The following is a 14,665-nucleotide window of genomic DNA, read 5'->3' as shown; positions in this document are numbered from 1 at the left end:
ACCGGCAGCAGCTCTCCAGAATTTCAGGCAGGGGACTGAGATGCTGGGGACTGAACTTGGGACATTCTGCATGCAATTTCCAGTCGTTCTCCAATCCAAATGGGTCTACCCCCCACCTCCTTCATGCTCATTGACACAAGGCAAAATTGACCAGGACATTATCCTGTGTACAAGCCTACTTGAAATGAAGGGGGTTTCTTTTCTATGTTTGTTCCAACCAGGCTTGCACAGAACAACAGGAGTCTCCTGCTGAATTATAATGCAAAAGTCAGGACAGTCAGTAGCTCATCACGCTTCCCAAAATCTAAAGCAGCTACCTCATGACAGGGCCCGCCTCTGGCTTTGTTGACCTGTTTTCAGTCGACTTTTTGAAATTCCAGCCAACTCTTGCGACAGGGAAATAGCACCGGATGTTACACTAATGCAGCCTTCAGCAACCGGGTGCCCTCTAGATGCTTTGACTACAACCCCATCAGTTGAGGCTGCAAGTGGCTTTAGGCAAGATGGCCTCCCTAGGTCTCAAGCCCCCATCAGAAGTACTGTTAATATAAAAATGCTTTCCTTTCAGTTGGGATTTCCCCTTTAAAAAGCCCTCTCTTGCAAACAGGCTATCCGCATTTCTGGGTTAGTGTTATTCCCCCACACCCAACTTCCTCATTCAGATTCTCCCAAGCTGGTGCAATAGGAGCATGAGGAAACTCTTGACGGAACACAAATACACGTTCACCTCTCCTCCCTCAGGCACCTTGCTCAAAGATACTGGTACTCTGAGCTGGAATGACTCCTTAAATGTCAAATCTCACCCTAACCCTAAATAAATCTTCCTAAAGGTTAGGTTTTTGGAAGAGTGGGCTAGTTTAAATCGAACACCCCTCCTTCTGTGCCATTTTCTGGATTTTTACCTTCCCAGACACCTGTTATTAGCCACAGAGTATGTGGGGGTGGGAGGTATTTGATTGGGAGAACAGTGCAAAGGCTCAGTCACCCCCTTCCTCAGCACCACATTCCTCTAACAGAAATGAAGAGCCCTCTACATCTGCTTTAAACTTTGGTTTTTTAAAAACACTATGCACCTCCCCTTCCCCATAGAAGTGTAGAGTGCAATGCATGAATTTTCTTGCCCAACGTGGGATTAAGAGTTCTCATGGTTTGCCAACTGAGCTATCCATCATGGGCATAAAGGTAGGTAGCTGAGGCTGAAAATATAATGACTGGTCCATTGCCACTCAGTGAGCTTCTGATGCGAGCTTGAACCAGAGTCTTCCCAGTTCTAGTCCAGTAATAATAATAATAATAATAATAATAATAATAATAATAATAATAATAAATTTATTTATATCCCGCCCTCCCCAGTCGAAGCTGGGCTCAGGGCGGCTAACAACAATCAAAATAGTCCAACATTCTAAAAGCATTCATTATAAAATTAATTAAAATCAAATTAAGATCAAATTAATAGCAACCATCAAGCAAAATTCTGTGCAGATTGCCAGAGGAGGGGGTCAGGCTGCCCTGACCAAAGGCCTGGTGGAACAGCTCTGTCTTGCAGGCCCTGTGGAAAGATGTCAAGTCCCGCAGGGCCCTAGTCTCTTGTGACAGAGCGTTCCACCAGATTGGAGCCGTGGCCGAGAAAGCCCTGGCTCTAGTTGAGGCCAGCCTAACCTCTCTGTGGCCTGGGATCTTTAGGATGTTTTTATTTGCAGTACTCTTTAACAAACACACACAGAGGCTCTAGTTAGTTTGAATCCTTTCACAGCACAGACACTTTTTCTACCTTGCCTTGTTTTTTTAAAAAAAGAATCCCTTCCTCCACGCCGTTTCCCAGTCTTGATCTCATTCTAATAAACATTTCCAAGTTCCATATGCACTACCATATTGTGCTTATCTAAATGTGCATTTATTTGAAACATTTTTATAGTGTCCTTCATTTAAAAGGGAGGGGGGAAACAAGCTCCAGGGTGGTTTTGCAACACATAACAATAAAGCAGTCCATCCAGTATCCAATAAATACAGTAAAAACAAACAATAAGCAATCACAGTAGCAAGATGGCACTTAGCTACTGTGTGACAATGCAGATTCTAGCTGTTATGGATGAAGAAGTGTTGAGGAAGCTCCCTGGGCCCTGATTCTGTGTGCAAGTCATGCCTACTCGCTGGTATCCTCCTCCTCATAAACTTCAAAGATATGATCCTGGGCTGCTTTAGGGGGATGGAAGAGATTTACTCTGCATAAGCTCGGGAGCTCTCTTGTCTCCATTCTTCCAGGTTACACTTCGTCAGACGCCCGAATCCTGAATTGCGCCAAGTGCACAAAACCTTTATTCCAAATTAAACTCCCATATCGCTTAAAAGGTGACACAAGACCCTTTGCTCGTCTTTTGTTTGTTCCACAGCCCACCTCAGGTTTTGAAAGAGAGATGTGGGCCATGAGACTTCTGCAGAACAAAAGGGAAACCACGTTGTATCTGAACTTATGCAGAGCGCCTTCTTGTCAAAGCTGCGCGCAGCGGGGCCACTGGCACGCACTGCGCACGCGCGCTGAAGTGGCTCGGCCTCGCTCTATTTTCCAGCGGGCCTCTTTTTGCGCGTGCGCAGAAGCTCTTACTTGAGCTGCTTTCTCTTCTGAGGGATAGAGAGAGAAAAGTGTAGAGTGGCCCCACTTCATGGCCTGGATACGGAGTTTCTGGGTTGCTGGAAATATGACACCACGCTGTGCCACTTGCGGTGTTATATTTGAGGGGCCCACATTATTTCCGTAATCTTAAGCTTCTTTTAAACTTTTTCTTAGTATTGTGTAATTATTGCGTTTTAATATCAGCGTTGTGTTTTAAATTGTTGCAGTCCGTCCTGGGACCTTAGGGTGAAGAGCGAGTAATAAATTGTAACGATAATAATAATGATCATCATCACAACGCCTACGTTAAAATTCTGGGGTTCTTCCGTAATTTATATTGGGAGTTTACAGAACCCGGAAACTAACACTGCGCGCCGTTCTACACTTTTCATAAGTCTGCGGGTCCAAGTCCACAGAAGCGCCCGCCACAAACACAAGCCGCGCATGCTCTCCTCACGGACCGAATCCCTTCCCTCAAGCCCCCTCCGGGCTCGCTTGGCCTTGGCCTCTTCGCCGAAGGGGCGCATGCGTAATAGCGCTCTCCTCGCTCCCAGTCCCGCTCCTCCCTCTTTACCAGGTTTTACCTCCCTGAGGGGAAGGAAGGAGGGACGGGCCGAGGAGGATGGAGGAGGTGCCTGGCGGGGGTTGCCGCTGCCGCCGTCGTTGCCGCTCTTGGCCGCGCTCGCTGGGCTGGAGGAGTTGCCGGCCGGCGGCAGGCCTCTGAGGCCGGGGAGCGGGGGTTGGCCTCGCGCACCTGAGGAGGCGGCGGAGGCGGGGCCGCTTGGCGCGCGAGTGAGAAAGTGAGTGACGCGAGGCGAAGGGGGCGGGGCCGGAGGGCAGGGTTCGGAGGAGGAGGGGGCGCCCCACTCGAGAGGGGGGCCGGGGGGGGAGCTCTGTGAGGAAGGTGCAAGAGGAGGGGAAGGGGGCATGGAGGTGAGGCAAGAAAGGCAGGAGGAGAAGGGGAGAGGCCGGCGCAGGCAGAAATGGGGCTGAGGGGCTGGAGAGTGAGAAAGGAAAGCGGCATGGGGCAGGAGGGGCTGGTGAGTGTGTGGGATATGGGGCAGGAGTGGGTGGGATGTGTGGGGGGTGAGGGGCAGGAGAGGCTAGTTAGTCTGGGAGGATATGGGGCAGGAGTGGGGTGTGGGGGTATGGGGTAGGAGCGGGTGGTTAGTCTGGGAGGATATGGGGCAGGAGGGGTGGAGTGGGGTGGGAGTGTATGGGGTAGGAGCGAGTGGTGAGTGGGAGTATGGGGCAGGAGAGGCTGGTTAGTCTGGGAGGATATGGGGCTGGAGGGGCTGGTGGGGGTATGGAGCAGGAGTATGGGGCAGGAGGGGCTGGTGAGTGAGAAAGTAAACAACAGGAGGCACTGGTGAGCGTGTGGGGATATGGGGCAGGAGGGGTGGGGGTGTTATGAAGCAGAAGGGGCTGGTGAGTGTGGGAGTATGGGGCAGGATGAGTGTGGGGTGCTGGGGGTATGGGGCAGGAGGAGGTTGGATGTGGGGAGTATGGGGCAGGAGGGGCTGGTGAATGTAGTGGGATATGGGGCAGGATGGGGTTGGTGAGTGTAGCAGGGGTATAGGGCTGAAGGAGTGAGGGGCTAGTGAGTGAGAGAAAAGAAAATGGAAGTATGGGGCAGGAGAGTGGCGGTGAATTAGGAGGGGGTGAGAGGAAAGGTGGCAGGGTGTGAGAGAAGTGGGTGTATGGGGCAAGAGGGGGCAGGGATGAAGAAAAGACACGGGGTTGTTGAGAGATAAAATGGGGATACAGTATGGGGCTGGAGGACCATGAGGGGTTAGGAGGGGGAAACGAGATAAGCAACAAATGATGAACACAGGCAGGGAGTATAACAGAATAAGGGGGAAAAGAGAATGGGGAGAGATCTTACACCGCAGGGTACGTGGGAGCAGGTGGGAACTTCTAAAGAGTTTGGGATGGGGATTTGAAGATGGAGTGGAGCTGAGGGATGAACTTGGATGTTGAAGAAACTTGAGTTTTATCTAAATTTAACTTTTGGCACTATTGAGTGGATTTTACATTGTTACATAAATCAAGAGAAGTGGAAAAGAGCCACACAACTGTATTTAACTATGTTTTCTAGTCAGCTCAGTTTCTTTTCCCAACTTTTTGGCTCTTGTTTTTTTTCCGTTCCTGACATCTGTTGGCTGTGCCCATAGAGGGCTTGATAAGTTGAATAACTGCTTTCTTGCTGTCTGCAAAAGCAGTAGGGTCTTGTGACAAAAAGCATCAGTTTTTGTTGGTAAATGTTAGTTCAAAGATGGAAAGTTGTCAGATTTTTTTTCATTTTGACAAGGGTGCAAGTTTTACAGAAAGGCAAAGTAAAAATGGTGACAAATTATCAGCATTTCACAAGTGTTCAGACCTGTCCTGCTTTGGTATTGGCATAATAATGTTTGGTTGGCTGGTTGTATTAAATGTCTAAACAAACCCACAGATGTATCCAAAATTCATTCTTGGCTTATTGCTCATGGTTTGTTTGGAGAAAACAAACCATGAGCCTAGGTGCGGACAAAACATGGTTAAATCAAACCATGGTTTACCTTCTGGCTCCCTGTGCACTAGTACGCTTGCTCATACATGGTAAGCCATGGTTTGATTTTGCGTTACAAGCAAACTGGGTTTCAGACATTAAGCCAAACCATGGTTAAAGAAACTTAGTGATGGTTCGGCATGATGTCTGAACAGGCAAACATTGTTTGTGATCAGATAGTAAACCAGAATTGAAAACTATGGTTTGTCCTAGGTTTGTGTGGTTACTTCTTTGATAAACATATTTACAGCCATAGCTCTGCCTGTGGAGCAAACTGAATTTATTTTAAGGGTGGCTTGCCTGTTGGGCAGCCCAAACCATGGTTTTGCCTGCATACTGGCTCATTTGATTTTCATCCTCTCAGCACTCCTTCTATTGTACAACTAACTCCAGACATAGTACCTTGACTATAACTGGTTTGCCAATTCAGACATTACATCAAACCATTGTTAGGAAAACTTTTCTAACTCTATAAATTATATCCATCTCAAACCAAGATGTGTGATAAGATGTTCAAACAGAGCCACTGACTTGCTTTTGAGATCACTAAGTGAACTTTGGGAGTCACACTTCATCTTGAAATAGGAGAACCAACCCTTTTTTCCTTTGCATCATTCTGGCTTCTAAAGTTTGCAACACATCAGTGGTTACATGACTTTAGAAGCCCTGATGCTCTAAGACGACAACACTGGAATACATTTTGGGAAGTTACTTAATTTGAGGAAGGGCAGCCTGAAACCTTGGTCTTGTGTTTTCTGGACTATTGACAGCAATGTTTCCTGTTTCTTATCTCTTATGTAAGAGTTCAGTAAACTGGCAGCAGGAACAGGAAATTTTGAGTCTGCAATGCATTCAGAAAAATTGTTTCTGTTGTGCATTTGGAATATACAAATAGCATGGTCCAGCAAATCCAAAACTTTACTTTAGTTCTTCAAGACCAGCAGTGGTGTCTGGTGCCCATTGGGTCTGGTAGGGCAGTAGGCAGGGAGACCAACAGTAGGTGGCGCCAGAGTTAATGGCAGGCAGAACCACCCCCTGACTGATTGTAAGAAGACAGGCAGGTGAGGACTGGCTGAGGGCAGATTGAGGTTGGTAAGACAGTGCCCCATTTTCCCTCATGGAGCAGCCTCCCCTGAGGACCTGAGATCAAGTTCTGCCTTTCCTGAAATGTTATAGGGTGACCTCAATGTTGTGTTTATTTCAGCTCGCTCTCAGTGTAAGGTCAAATGTAGTGAAGTCTTGAAAATGTGGTTTAAGCTAAATAACTGTGATAGAGAGAGAGACATGGAAAGAATAAAATAAAAAAGTGTATTTTAGCTAGCACTCTCATATTCTGTGTGCTGAAACGGGGAAATGTTTGGGTTCCTCAGAAGTAGTGTGTTAACTACTGAATAAAGCATTTTATTTGCAAAAAGGGAGACTAAGAGCGAGATAAAGCGCTTTCTTGTTCTGCTTTCTGAATGCCCCACTGTCCTCTTGTGTTATATGAGTTATGGTGAGTTCTTAATTGTGTAATGTATAGGCCGACATTGTACAGGGTAATCTAGTTCTTCTGGCCAATTAATGATGGCATGAGCAAATGGCTGTCAGAAATATTTTGAGCCCTCTATGTGGTGCTATAGTATATTATGTGACCTCCACTCTGCAGGCACAACCTGAACATCTTCGCTCATCAAGTGAAATTACTGAGGGAGAAAAATGACCTATTTCTTAACGCTTCTATATTTATTGTATTTTTATCACACCCTACCTTCAAGGAACTCAGGGTGGCCCAAATAATTCTTCTCTCCCTCTCCCTTTTACCCTCACAGGAACTCTGTGAGTTAGGTTAGGCTAAGGAAGACACAATGACTGACCTTAGTTCACTTCAGTGAGCTTTGAGACTCAGTGGGGATTTGAACACAAGACTTTCTGAGTATAGTCTTATACTCTAACCCAGATGTTGGGAACATTTGGCCCTCTAGACATTGCTCCCATCAGCCCCACCATGCATGGTACTTGTAGTTCATCAACATATGGGTTTCCTTAATGGTTCGCTTTGTTGTTCTTCCAGGCATCACCTGTTTGTTTTCTCCCCCCTGGGTTTTTATTTGCTATTCTATAAAGCATTCTGTAGAGTGAAGCTTCTGCATAAAGTTTCTTTTAGTAGGGTAGGAATCCCTCTTTCTTCTACAAAATCCTGCAGAACAGTAAAATAAGCCCTCTTTAGGTTGTTGGTCCTACAAACTGCTGTGCAAATTGCACTTGACAAAGAACTGTCAATGCCTGCATTCTTGTCCTTCGTTTACAAAGTGGCATGACCCCCTTGTAGCATCAGGGAGCTAGTCTACTTGGGTGCAGCATCGCCCCAGTGCTTTTGCAGTCCTCCTGCATAATGCAATATTGGGTTGAAGGCTACCCTGAAAGTTGGCCAGGCTTCATATAGTTATACGTATAATTCTGGCCACATTTGTATGATGTCCTACCTGACCTGAAACTTTTCAAGGCTTTCCCTTCAGATGTTGCCTGCTCCTTGAACTTGGGAACCATCATGCAAAATTTCGTTATGGTATCCACAGAAATGTCCAAATGCATAGTGAGCAACAACTTTCCAAAATAGATTGCAGAAGTATGAAAAGCAGAATTTGGAGATGATCACCTCTTCACTTAAGCATAAAGTCATTTCCAGTATATAGCCATCAGAGGACTACTTCATTAGGCTCTTTACCAGACAGGGATGAGGAACATCTGTGGCCCTCCAGATGTTGCTTGACTCCCAGCACCCATCAACTCCTGCCAGCATGCCCAGCAGTCAGGAATTATGGGAGTCATGCTTCAGTCACATCTGATCGGCGCCTGGTACACCAGAGTTTGTTTTTTGGCAGTCTCAGAAAAATTAACATGATACGCCTCTTTAAGGGACAAATGAAAAAGAAGCCTTTATTGACTTTGCAGCAGGGATAGCTGTCCTCAGCAGAACCCCTGGCAGGTGCTCTCTGAGTTAACACCATACCTTCCAATGTTTCTCCAATGAATATAGGGATGTCCCATTCCATAATGATAATTTTACTATTTATATCTCACACATCTTACTGGGTTGCCCCAGCAACTCTGAGCAGCTTCCAACATACATAAAAGCATAATAAAACATTTTTGAAAACCTTCCCTATGAAGGATTGCCTTCGGACAGCTCAGGGGTTGGATAACTCCATATCCTCCAACGAGAATAGGGACATACTAAGGAAAAGTGGGACATTCTGGGATCAAATAAAAAACTGGGACGGCTTCTCTAAATCAGGGACATCCGTGGAAAATAGGGACACTTTGAGGGTCTGGTTAAGAGAGGACCAGTGGGGCCTCTCTTTCTTGCCCTACAAGTGGACTTGGAGCCCTTTTTCTTGGTTTGGGGTTTGCTTTATTTTGATGAGCCTGTGTAGTAACAGATTAACCCATAAGGCAGGGCTCACCAACCTTTTGGGACCAGTGGGCACATTTTGAAGTTTGAGCATGTGCTGGGAGCCCCAGTCACAACATAGCTGCTGTAGCAGGTGGCAAAACATAAACATTAGAGAGATAGCCATTCCCAATAGCCTTTTGTTTACCATGGGAAGTCAGCTATGTCCTGCTAGTCTTGATTGTGGGGGTCACACACTGTTGATTTTACTTGCAGACACACACACACACACACACACACACACACACACAGGCTGTTGCTGATAATAATAATAGTAATAATAATAATAATAATAATTTTTTTATACTCCACCCGCCTGACTAGGTTGCCCCAGGCACTCTGGGTGGCTTCCAACGTAAAAACTAAATATCAAGGATTAAAAAGCAATCTAGGAACAACAGGAAGTGTTTCTCAGTACCAGGATAAATATACAAGGTGGCCACACTTCGCTTACTCTCATTAGCTTTCCCTGGTTTAATTTTTGTACATGTACCACCTTCCTTTCTCCTTTGATTTCTTTGAGCTGTAGCCAACTAACATCTACTTGCAGCAGCAGATCCATTGACATTAATGGACCCAAGTTAGCCATGTCTATTAATGTCAATAGATCTACTATCATTGGATAAAAATGTCACTGTGCCAATGCATTTTTATTGTATTGGTTTTTCGGGGTTTTTTAAGCTATGGAACTATAGTCAACACTTCCCCACCCCCCCAAAAAACCCTGGTATCTGGAGGGCCACAAGAACATCTGGAGAGCCACAAACATTGTCACTCCTGGTAACGCAGAATATGTGCTTTTGTTGCAAAGTTGACACTAAAGAAAAGCTTTAACCCACTGGAGCAGCTTCATTTTATTGTGATTTATATAAGGTGTGTGTGTGTTCTTACCATAATTTGTAGCTTCAAAAGGCCACTGGCTCAATATATTTTGCGCAAGTAGCACAGAACGCCTATTTGTTGTTTTTAAGAAGCCCACGATAGTTATTTCACAAATTATGAGGCTGGAACAAGCCATTACAGAACTGCTGACATGAGCTAGAATCACTTCATGGTTAAGCTGTGTGATGATGAAGAAGCAGAAGAAGAAGAGGAGGAGCAAACATTGAAAAAATAATACTTTTGCCTCCCCTGCTAACATAATGCAATATATTCTACTCAGGCGTAGCACGGTTTTGCTTGCATTTAAACATACCTTGGCTGCTGCTGCATTTTCCTTTCTCAAAGTATTCATAAGGCTGTACAGTACTTCTCAGTCTGTATTGGAGAGGGACCAATCAGAAGGAGGTCAGCTGGTGAAATAAAATGGCAGAAATGCTTTAAAAGCTTGAAATGCACCAATCTCAATGAGGCTAGCACCTGTGTGTGGTCTGACAGTTTCAGAATGCTTATAGCTGAGACCGAAATCCATGTGCTCTTTTAATAGAATTTCCACTGCCTCCACCCCTTTTTTATTATACATTGTAGATTTTTGTATCCTGCTTATTGAAACGTTGACAGCACCCACTTCCCCATTTCAAGAGCTTGACCCAAGTAATGCCTTTTAACGTGAATACTCAAAGGAGAGTTTAAGCTTGGAAACGAGAGGATACAGGCTAGGAGGAAATGAATTCTCTGCATTTTAACTGAAGTGCACTGGTGCCCCATAGAGATTAAAGAAGAAGAAAAAAATACCTTAAGCCATCGAAGCGCCAACACTCCCAGCAACACTCAGACTTAGTTATTACTTTATTTATAACCCACCTTTTCCTCCAAAGAGCTTAACATACATGGTGCTCCCTCTCCCCATTTTATCCCCGCAACAACCCTGTGCGGTAGGGTAGGCTGAGAGGCGGCGACTGGTTCAAGGTCACACAGTGAGCCTCATGGCTGAATGGGGATTTGAACCCTGGCCTACCAAGTCATAGTCCAGCACACTAACCATTGCACCACATTGGCATCTCCTTAAGGAGAAGAGGGACATGTTCTGCCTCCATGGTCAGAGGCACTATCCCTTTGCATACCAGTTGCTGGGAATCTCAAGTGGAGACAGTGGCTGTCGTGCTCAAGTCCTGCTTGCGGGTTTCCCAGAGACATCCCACTGGCCACTTTGAGAATAGGATGCTGCACTCGATGGGCCTTTGGCCTCTTGTGTGTATATAGGCAGGTGACCTAGTGAAGGTGTGAATCGTTGCCCTCCTTGTATAGCATCCAGCCAGGCACAGCATCTCTATAACGAGAGAGAGACCCAGAAAACCAGAGGGAGGCTTGCTTTCACACACACACACAAAATGTAAATTGGACAACCAGCTCAGAAGGCATCAGGAACGCCTTGTACCCTTTTCTCATAAACTGTTTTAGGAAACTCAGGGCTGTGTTTGGTGAAGCAAGGGCTGAAATGTATACAAAGCTGTAATAAAAAAATGTAATTGATATGAATGCAGTTGCGCTCAAGTTGCACTGGGGTGAGAAGGGATGCCGTGAAGGGAGGGAGATGATTTGACAGCAGGCAGAGCTCTATCCAGCCAGGCAAGCAAAAAGAGGCATTATCAGAGTTCAGTGACACAGCCAAGCAAAAGCACTTGAGCTGAGCCAGTGAGGGGGTGTGGCCTGGGGAGAGTCCTGAGGGCCAGATGGAGATGCCTGGGGGGCCACATTCAACCCCTAGACTGAAGTTTACCCAGCAGTGCCTTAAGGCCTCATGGAGGATACAAAACTATACAGTGGTACCTCGGGTCACAGACACTCCAGGTGACAGATGCTTCGGGTTACAAACTCCGCTATCCAGGAAGTGGTTGCTCCAGGTTAAGAACTTTGCCCCAGGATAAGAACGGAAATCATGCGCCAGCGGTGCAGCGGCAACAGGAGGCCCCATTAGCGAAAGCACACCTCGGGTTAAGAACCGTTTCAGGTTAAGAACGGACCTCTGGAACGAATTAAGTTCTTAACCCAAGGTACCACTGTATTCTTCTAATATGATGTGTTCGTGGCATGATTAGTACAGGTGGCTGTGCTCAGAGCGGACCCATCTGAAATCACTGGACCTAAGTTAGTCCTTGTCGCAAATTTCAGTGTGGGACTAACGTTGGACGCATCCTGGAGGCAGCATATCTCTGGGTATCAAGGGTTGGATCCATGTGTTTGAGAAAGACCCTCGCCTTTATGGGTACGAAACAGAATGCTGGATTAGCTGGTCCTTGGGCTCCCATCCAGCAAAGTAGCTATTCTGTGGGTCTTGACCTGTCATTGGTTTTGAAACCTAACATTCACCTGAACCCTGCTTTCTTTCTTCCCAGGAAAGTTATTTTCTGAGAATGGAGATGGAGCCGGAAGCCTTCAGCCCTGGGGGGGACGATGCCAGCTCAGACTCCACCTGCTACCATTGCTCCTCATGTCGGGCCGACGAGGAGCGGAGCTGCGCCAACTCCATGCGTGGGCGGGCCAAGACGCGCAGCTTGTCTGCATCTCCGGCCCTAGGCAGCACCAAAGAATTCAGGTATGAAGCCAGGGGCACTGAATTGACTCACGTAAATCTATGCCACGTGCTGGCTGCTAAGCTACATTTGTGCATATGTGCCAGAGGTTGCCCATTGTCAGAACTCCCATAACTTTCTGACGGTAGGAAAGGAACCCTGGCAATTATCTCCTGAACATCTGAAGATCTTTGCCCTTTGTTAACAGGGATGTCTATGCAACAAGATCCTGTCCAAAGACTGAGAGAGGTGGTATTTTATTTTTAATATTTCTACACCATTTATATTAAAAGACCTCTCAGAGCAGTTTGTATTGTAAAAAAAGAAAGCATATTTAAAACAATTTAAAACAGAGAAACCAAATTGCAGAGCCCTAGGACAGAAAAGTTACAGGGACATGTCAAGCAATTAAATCGGGTTTTCTTCTCTTATAACACTTGAACTCACAGACATCCAGTGAAGCTGAACGTTGGGAGATACAGAACAGATAAAAGAAAGGGCTTCTTCACACAGCACATAGTTCAGCTATGGATGCCCACTAACTTGGATAGCTTTTTAAAAGAATTGGGCAAATTCATGGAAGTTAGGATTAGCAATGATTACCAGCTATGATGGTTACCGGTATGTTCTGGCTCTATGGTTAGATTGCTTCCAAATACCAGTTGCTGAGAGGGGAGAGTTCTCTTGTGCTTGAATCCTGCTTGTAGGTTTCCTAGAGGCATCTGGTGAGAGCAGGATGCAGGATTAGATGGGCCAATAGCCTGATGCAGGAGGTTCTTATGTTCTTACTAAACAATGAAGGCATCCAATAGTTTGTGCCTCCTGAATAATGGAGTGGAAGGCATTCCAGAAGTAAGGGGCCACCACAAAGAAGGCCCTGCTTACATGCTTCTGCCAGATGTCTCTGTAGGCCATGGCTTAGCAAGGCCTCTGATTACCTTTGTGATCTACCGTATTTTTCGCCCTATAGGACGCACTTTTTCCCCTCCAAAAATGAAGGGGAAATGTGTGTGCGTCCTATGGGGCGAATGCAGGCTTTCGATGAAGCCTGGAGAACGAGAGGGGTCGGTGCGCACCGACCCCTCTCGCTCTCCAGGCTTCGCGGACCTCTCCGCAAGCAGCGGGCGTGCTCCCGCTGCTTGTGGAGAGTTGCCTGCATGCCAAAGCCTGCGCGCGCTGAGCTCAGCGCGTCCAGGCTTCGCGGACCTCTCCGCAAGCAGCGGGAGCCAGCGCTGGGCTCCCACGGCTTGCAGAGAGCTGCCTCTTTGGGGACTGGGGTCGGGGGAAGCTCGGGCCTCCCCCGCCCCAGCCCCGCGCCTGGGGTGAAATAATTTCCCCCCCTTTATTTACCCCCCAAAAAAGTAGGTGCGCCTTATGGGATGGTGCGTCCTATAGGGCAAAAAATACGGTACTTAGCCGGTATCAGGGAAGCCTGTCCTTTAGGTAATCTGGTCCCAAGTTGTTCAAAGCTTTATATGTTTATAACAAAATATTGGTTGGCTCAATAGGCTAACAGGCAGTCTGTGCAGTTCTTTCAACACTGGTTCTTTCAACACATATGCATGACAGGAGGCTCCAGGTCAGTATCCTAGCTGCTGCAGTTTGCACCAGCGGAAGTTTCCAGACCTCGATGGTAGCTCCATATAGAGCTCATTATGAGAATCTAATTGGAAGGTGCCAATGTATGTATCGCAGTGGTCAGGCTATCCCCATTCAGGATAGGTATACTAACCATAGGTGGCAATATGTGCTCCTTGCTGTTTGAGACAATGTGTGTCCCGAGTGACAACGCTGAATCTAGGAGGACGTCCCCACCCAAACGACATACCTATTCGGGATACGCAAACTTCCCAACTTCCAAATCTGGGAAACCAGTTACCCACAGAGCCTCCGCCACCCAGTTCTTCACTGCAGACAAACCCCGGTTCAGGTCATGCACAGCCTCTCCTGATTCAGATGTTGCCCAGAAATAGAACTGGATGTCATCAGCATATTTCTGGCACCTCGCCAAAAAAATAAATAAATCTCCTAATGACTGCTCTGAGTGGTTGGTCCTATAGGTGTTAAATAGCATTGGAGAAAAGTTGGTTCCCCCTGCAGCACTCCGCAGTACCCTTTGTCAAAAGACCACAAGGTGGCCTAGACCTTAGACCATAACGAACAGTGTGTGTCAGTGCACAACATGATAGCCTTATATAGCAAAACAATAAAAAGTTTAAATTAATAGTAATAAACTGTGAATGTAATACACCGGTCACGTAATGCATACTTACTAAGCAGCAGTGTCGACTTTTACACAGTATTGTTCTGTCAATCTGGAGTGCAATAACATCAGTTATTACCTCTCTTTTTTTGGGTGCAACTATAAAGCAGCATATCTAAAGCAGTATATCTAACAACAGCCTTCTGGAAAATAAGTGAGCGGGCAAATCAGTAGCAGGCTATCTAAACTGTATAAAGTCCTTCTAAAGTGTATAGTCCTTCCACCATCTCTCTGCCACTTTCATGGGAGTGCATGTCTTGCCCCCTAATGGTACCCCAGGAGGGGAGACACCAAAGGGGTAAGTACCCTGTGGCATCTCCCCCTTGATTTTTTTTTTATACAGCTTTATAATTTTGCG

General features: G+C 46.4%; 1 protein-coding gene and 1 long non-coding RNA gene across 4 annotated transcripts in view; one reads left to right on the top strand and one right to left on the bottom strand.

Moving 5' to 3' along the window:
- Window positions 1-1,872: 1,872 nt before the first annotated feature.
- LOC310850896 lies at window positions 1,873-3,315 on the bottom strand. The gene is made up of 2 exons (XR_014567448.1): window positions 3,196-3,315; window positions 1,873-2,619 (listed from the first exon to the last, which is right to left on the bottom strand). It is a non-coding gene; the product is annotated as an uncharacterized lncRNA (long non-coding RNA).
- The window catches only part of NADK (NAD kinase), a 53,741-nt gene continuing 42,284 nt past the window's right edge, over window positions 3,209-14,665 (top strand). The window contains exons 1-2 of one of the 3 annotated variants that reach the window (XM_083752699.1): window positions 3,209-3,411; window positions 11,868-12,067. In XM_083752699.1, the coding sequence (XP_083608825.1) occupies window positions 11,886-12,067 (182 nt within the window). In that variant the 5' untranslated portion in view covers window positions 3,209-3,411; window positions 11,868-11,885. Of the gene's footprint in view, window positions 3,412-3,521; window positions 3,545-3,615; window positions 3,652-11,867; window positions 12,068-14,665 lie in introns of those variants that run through there. The other 2 variants (XM_083752698.1, XM_083752697.1) reach the window with 2 other exon arrangements.

Source organism: Podarcis gaigeae, assembly GCF_964106915.1.
Source record: "Podarcis gaigeae genome assembly, chromosome: 8".
NCBI lineage: Eukaryota > Metazoa > Chordata > Lepidosauria > Squamata > Lacertidae > Podarcis > Podarcis gaigeae.
The sequence above is the reverse complement of the archived record's forward strand: the minus strand, read 5'-3'. Positions and strand labels throughout refer to the sequence as shown.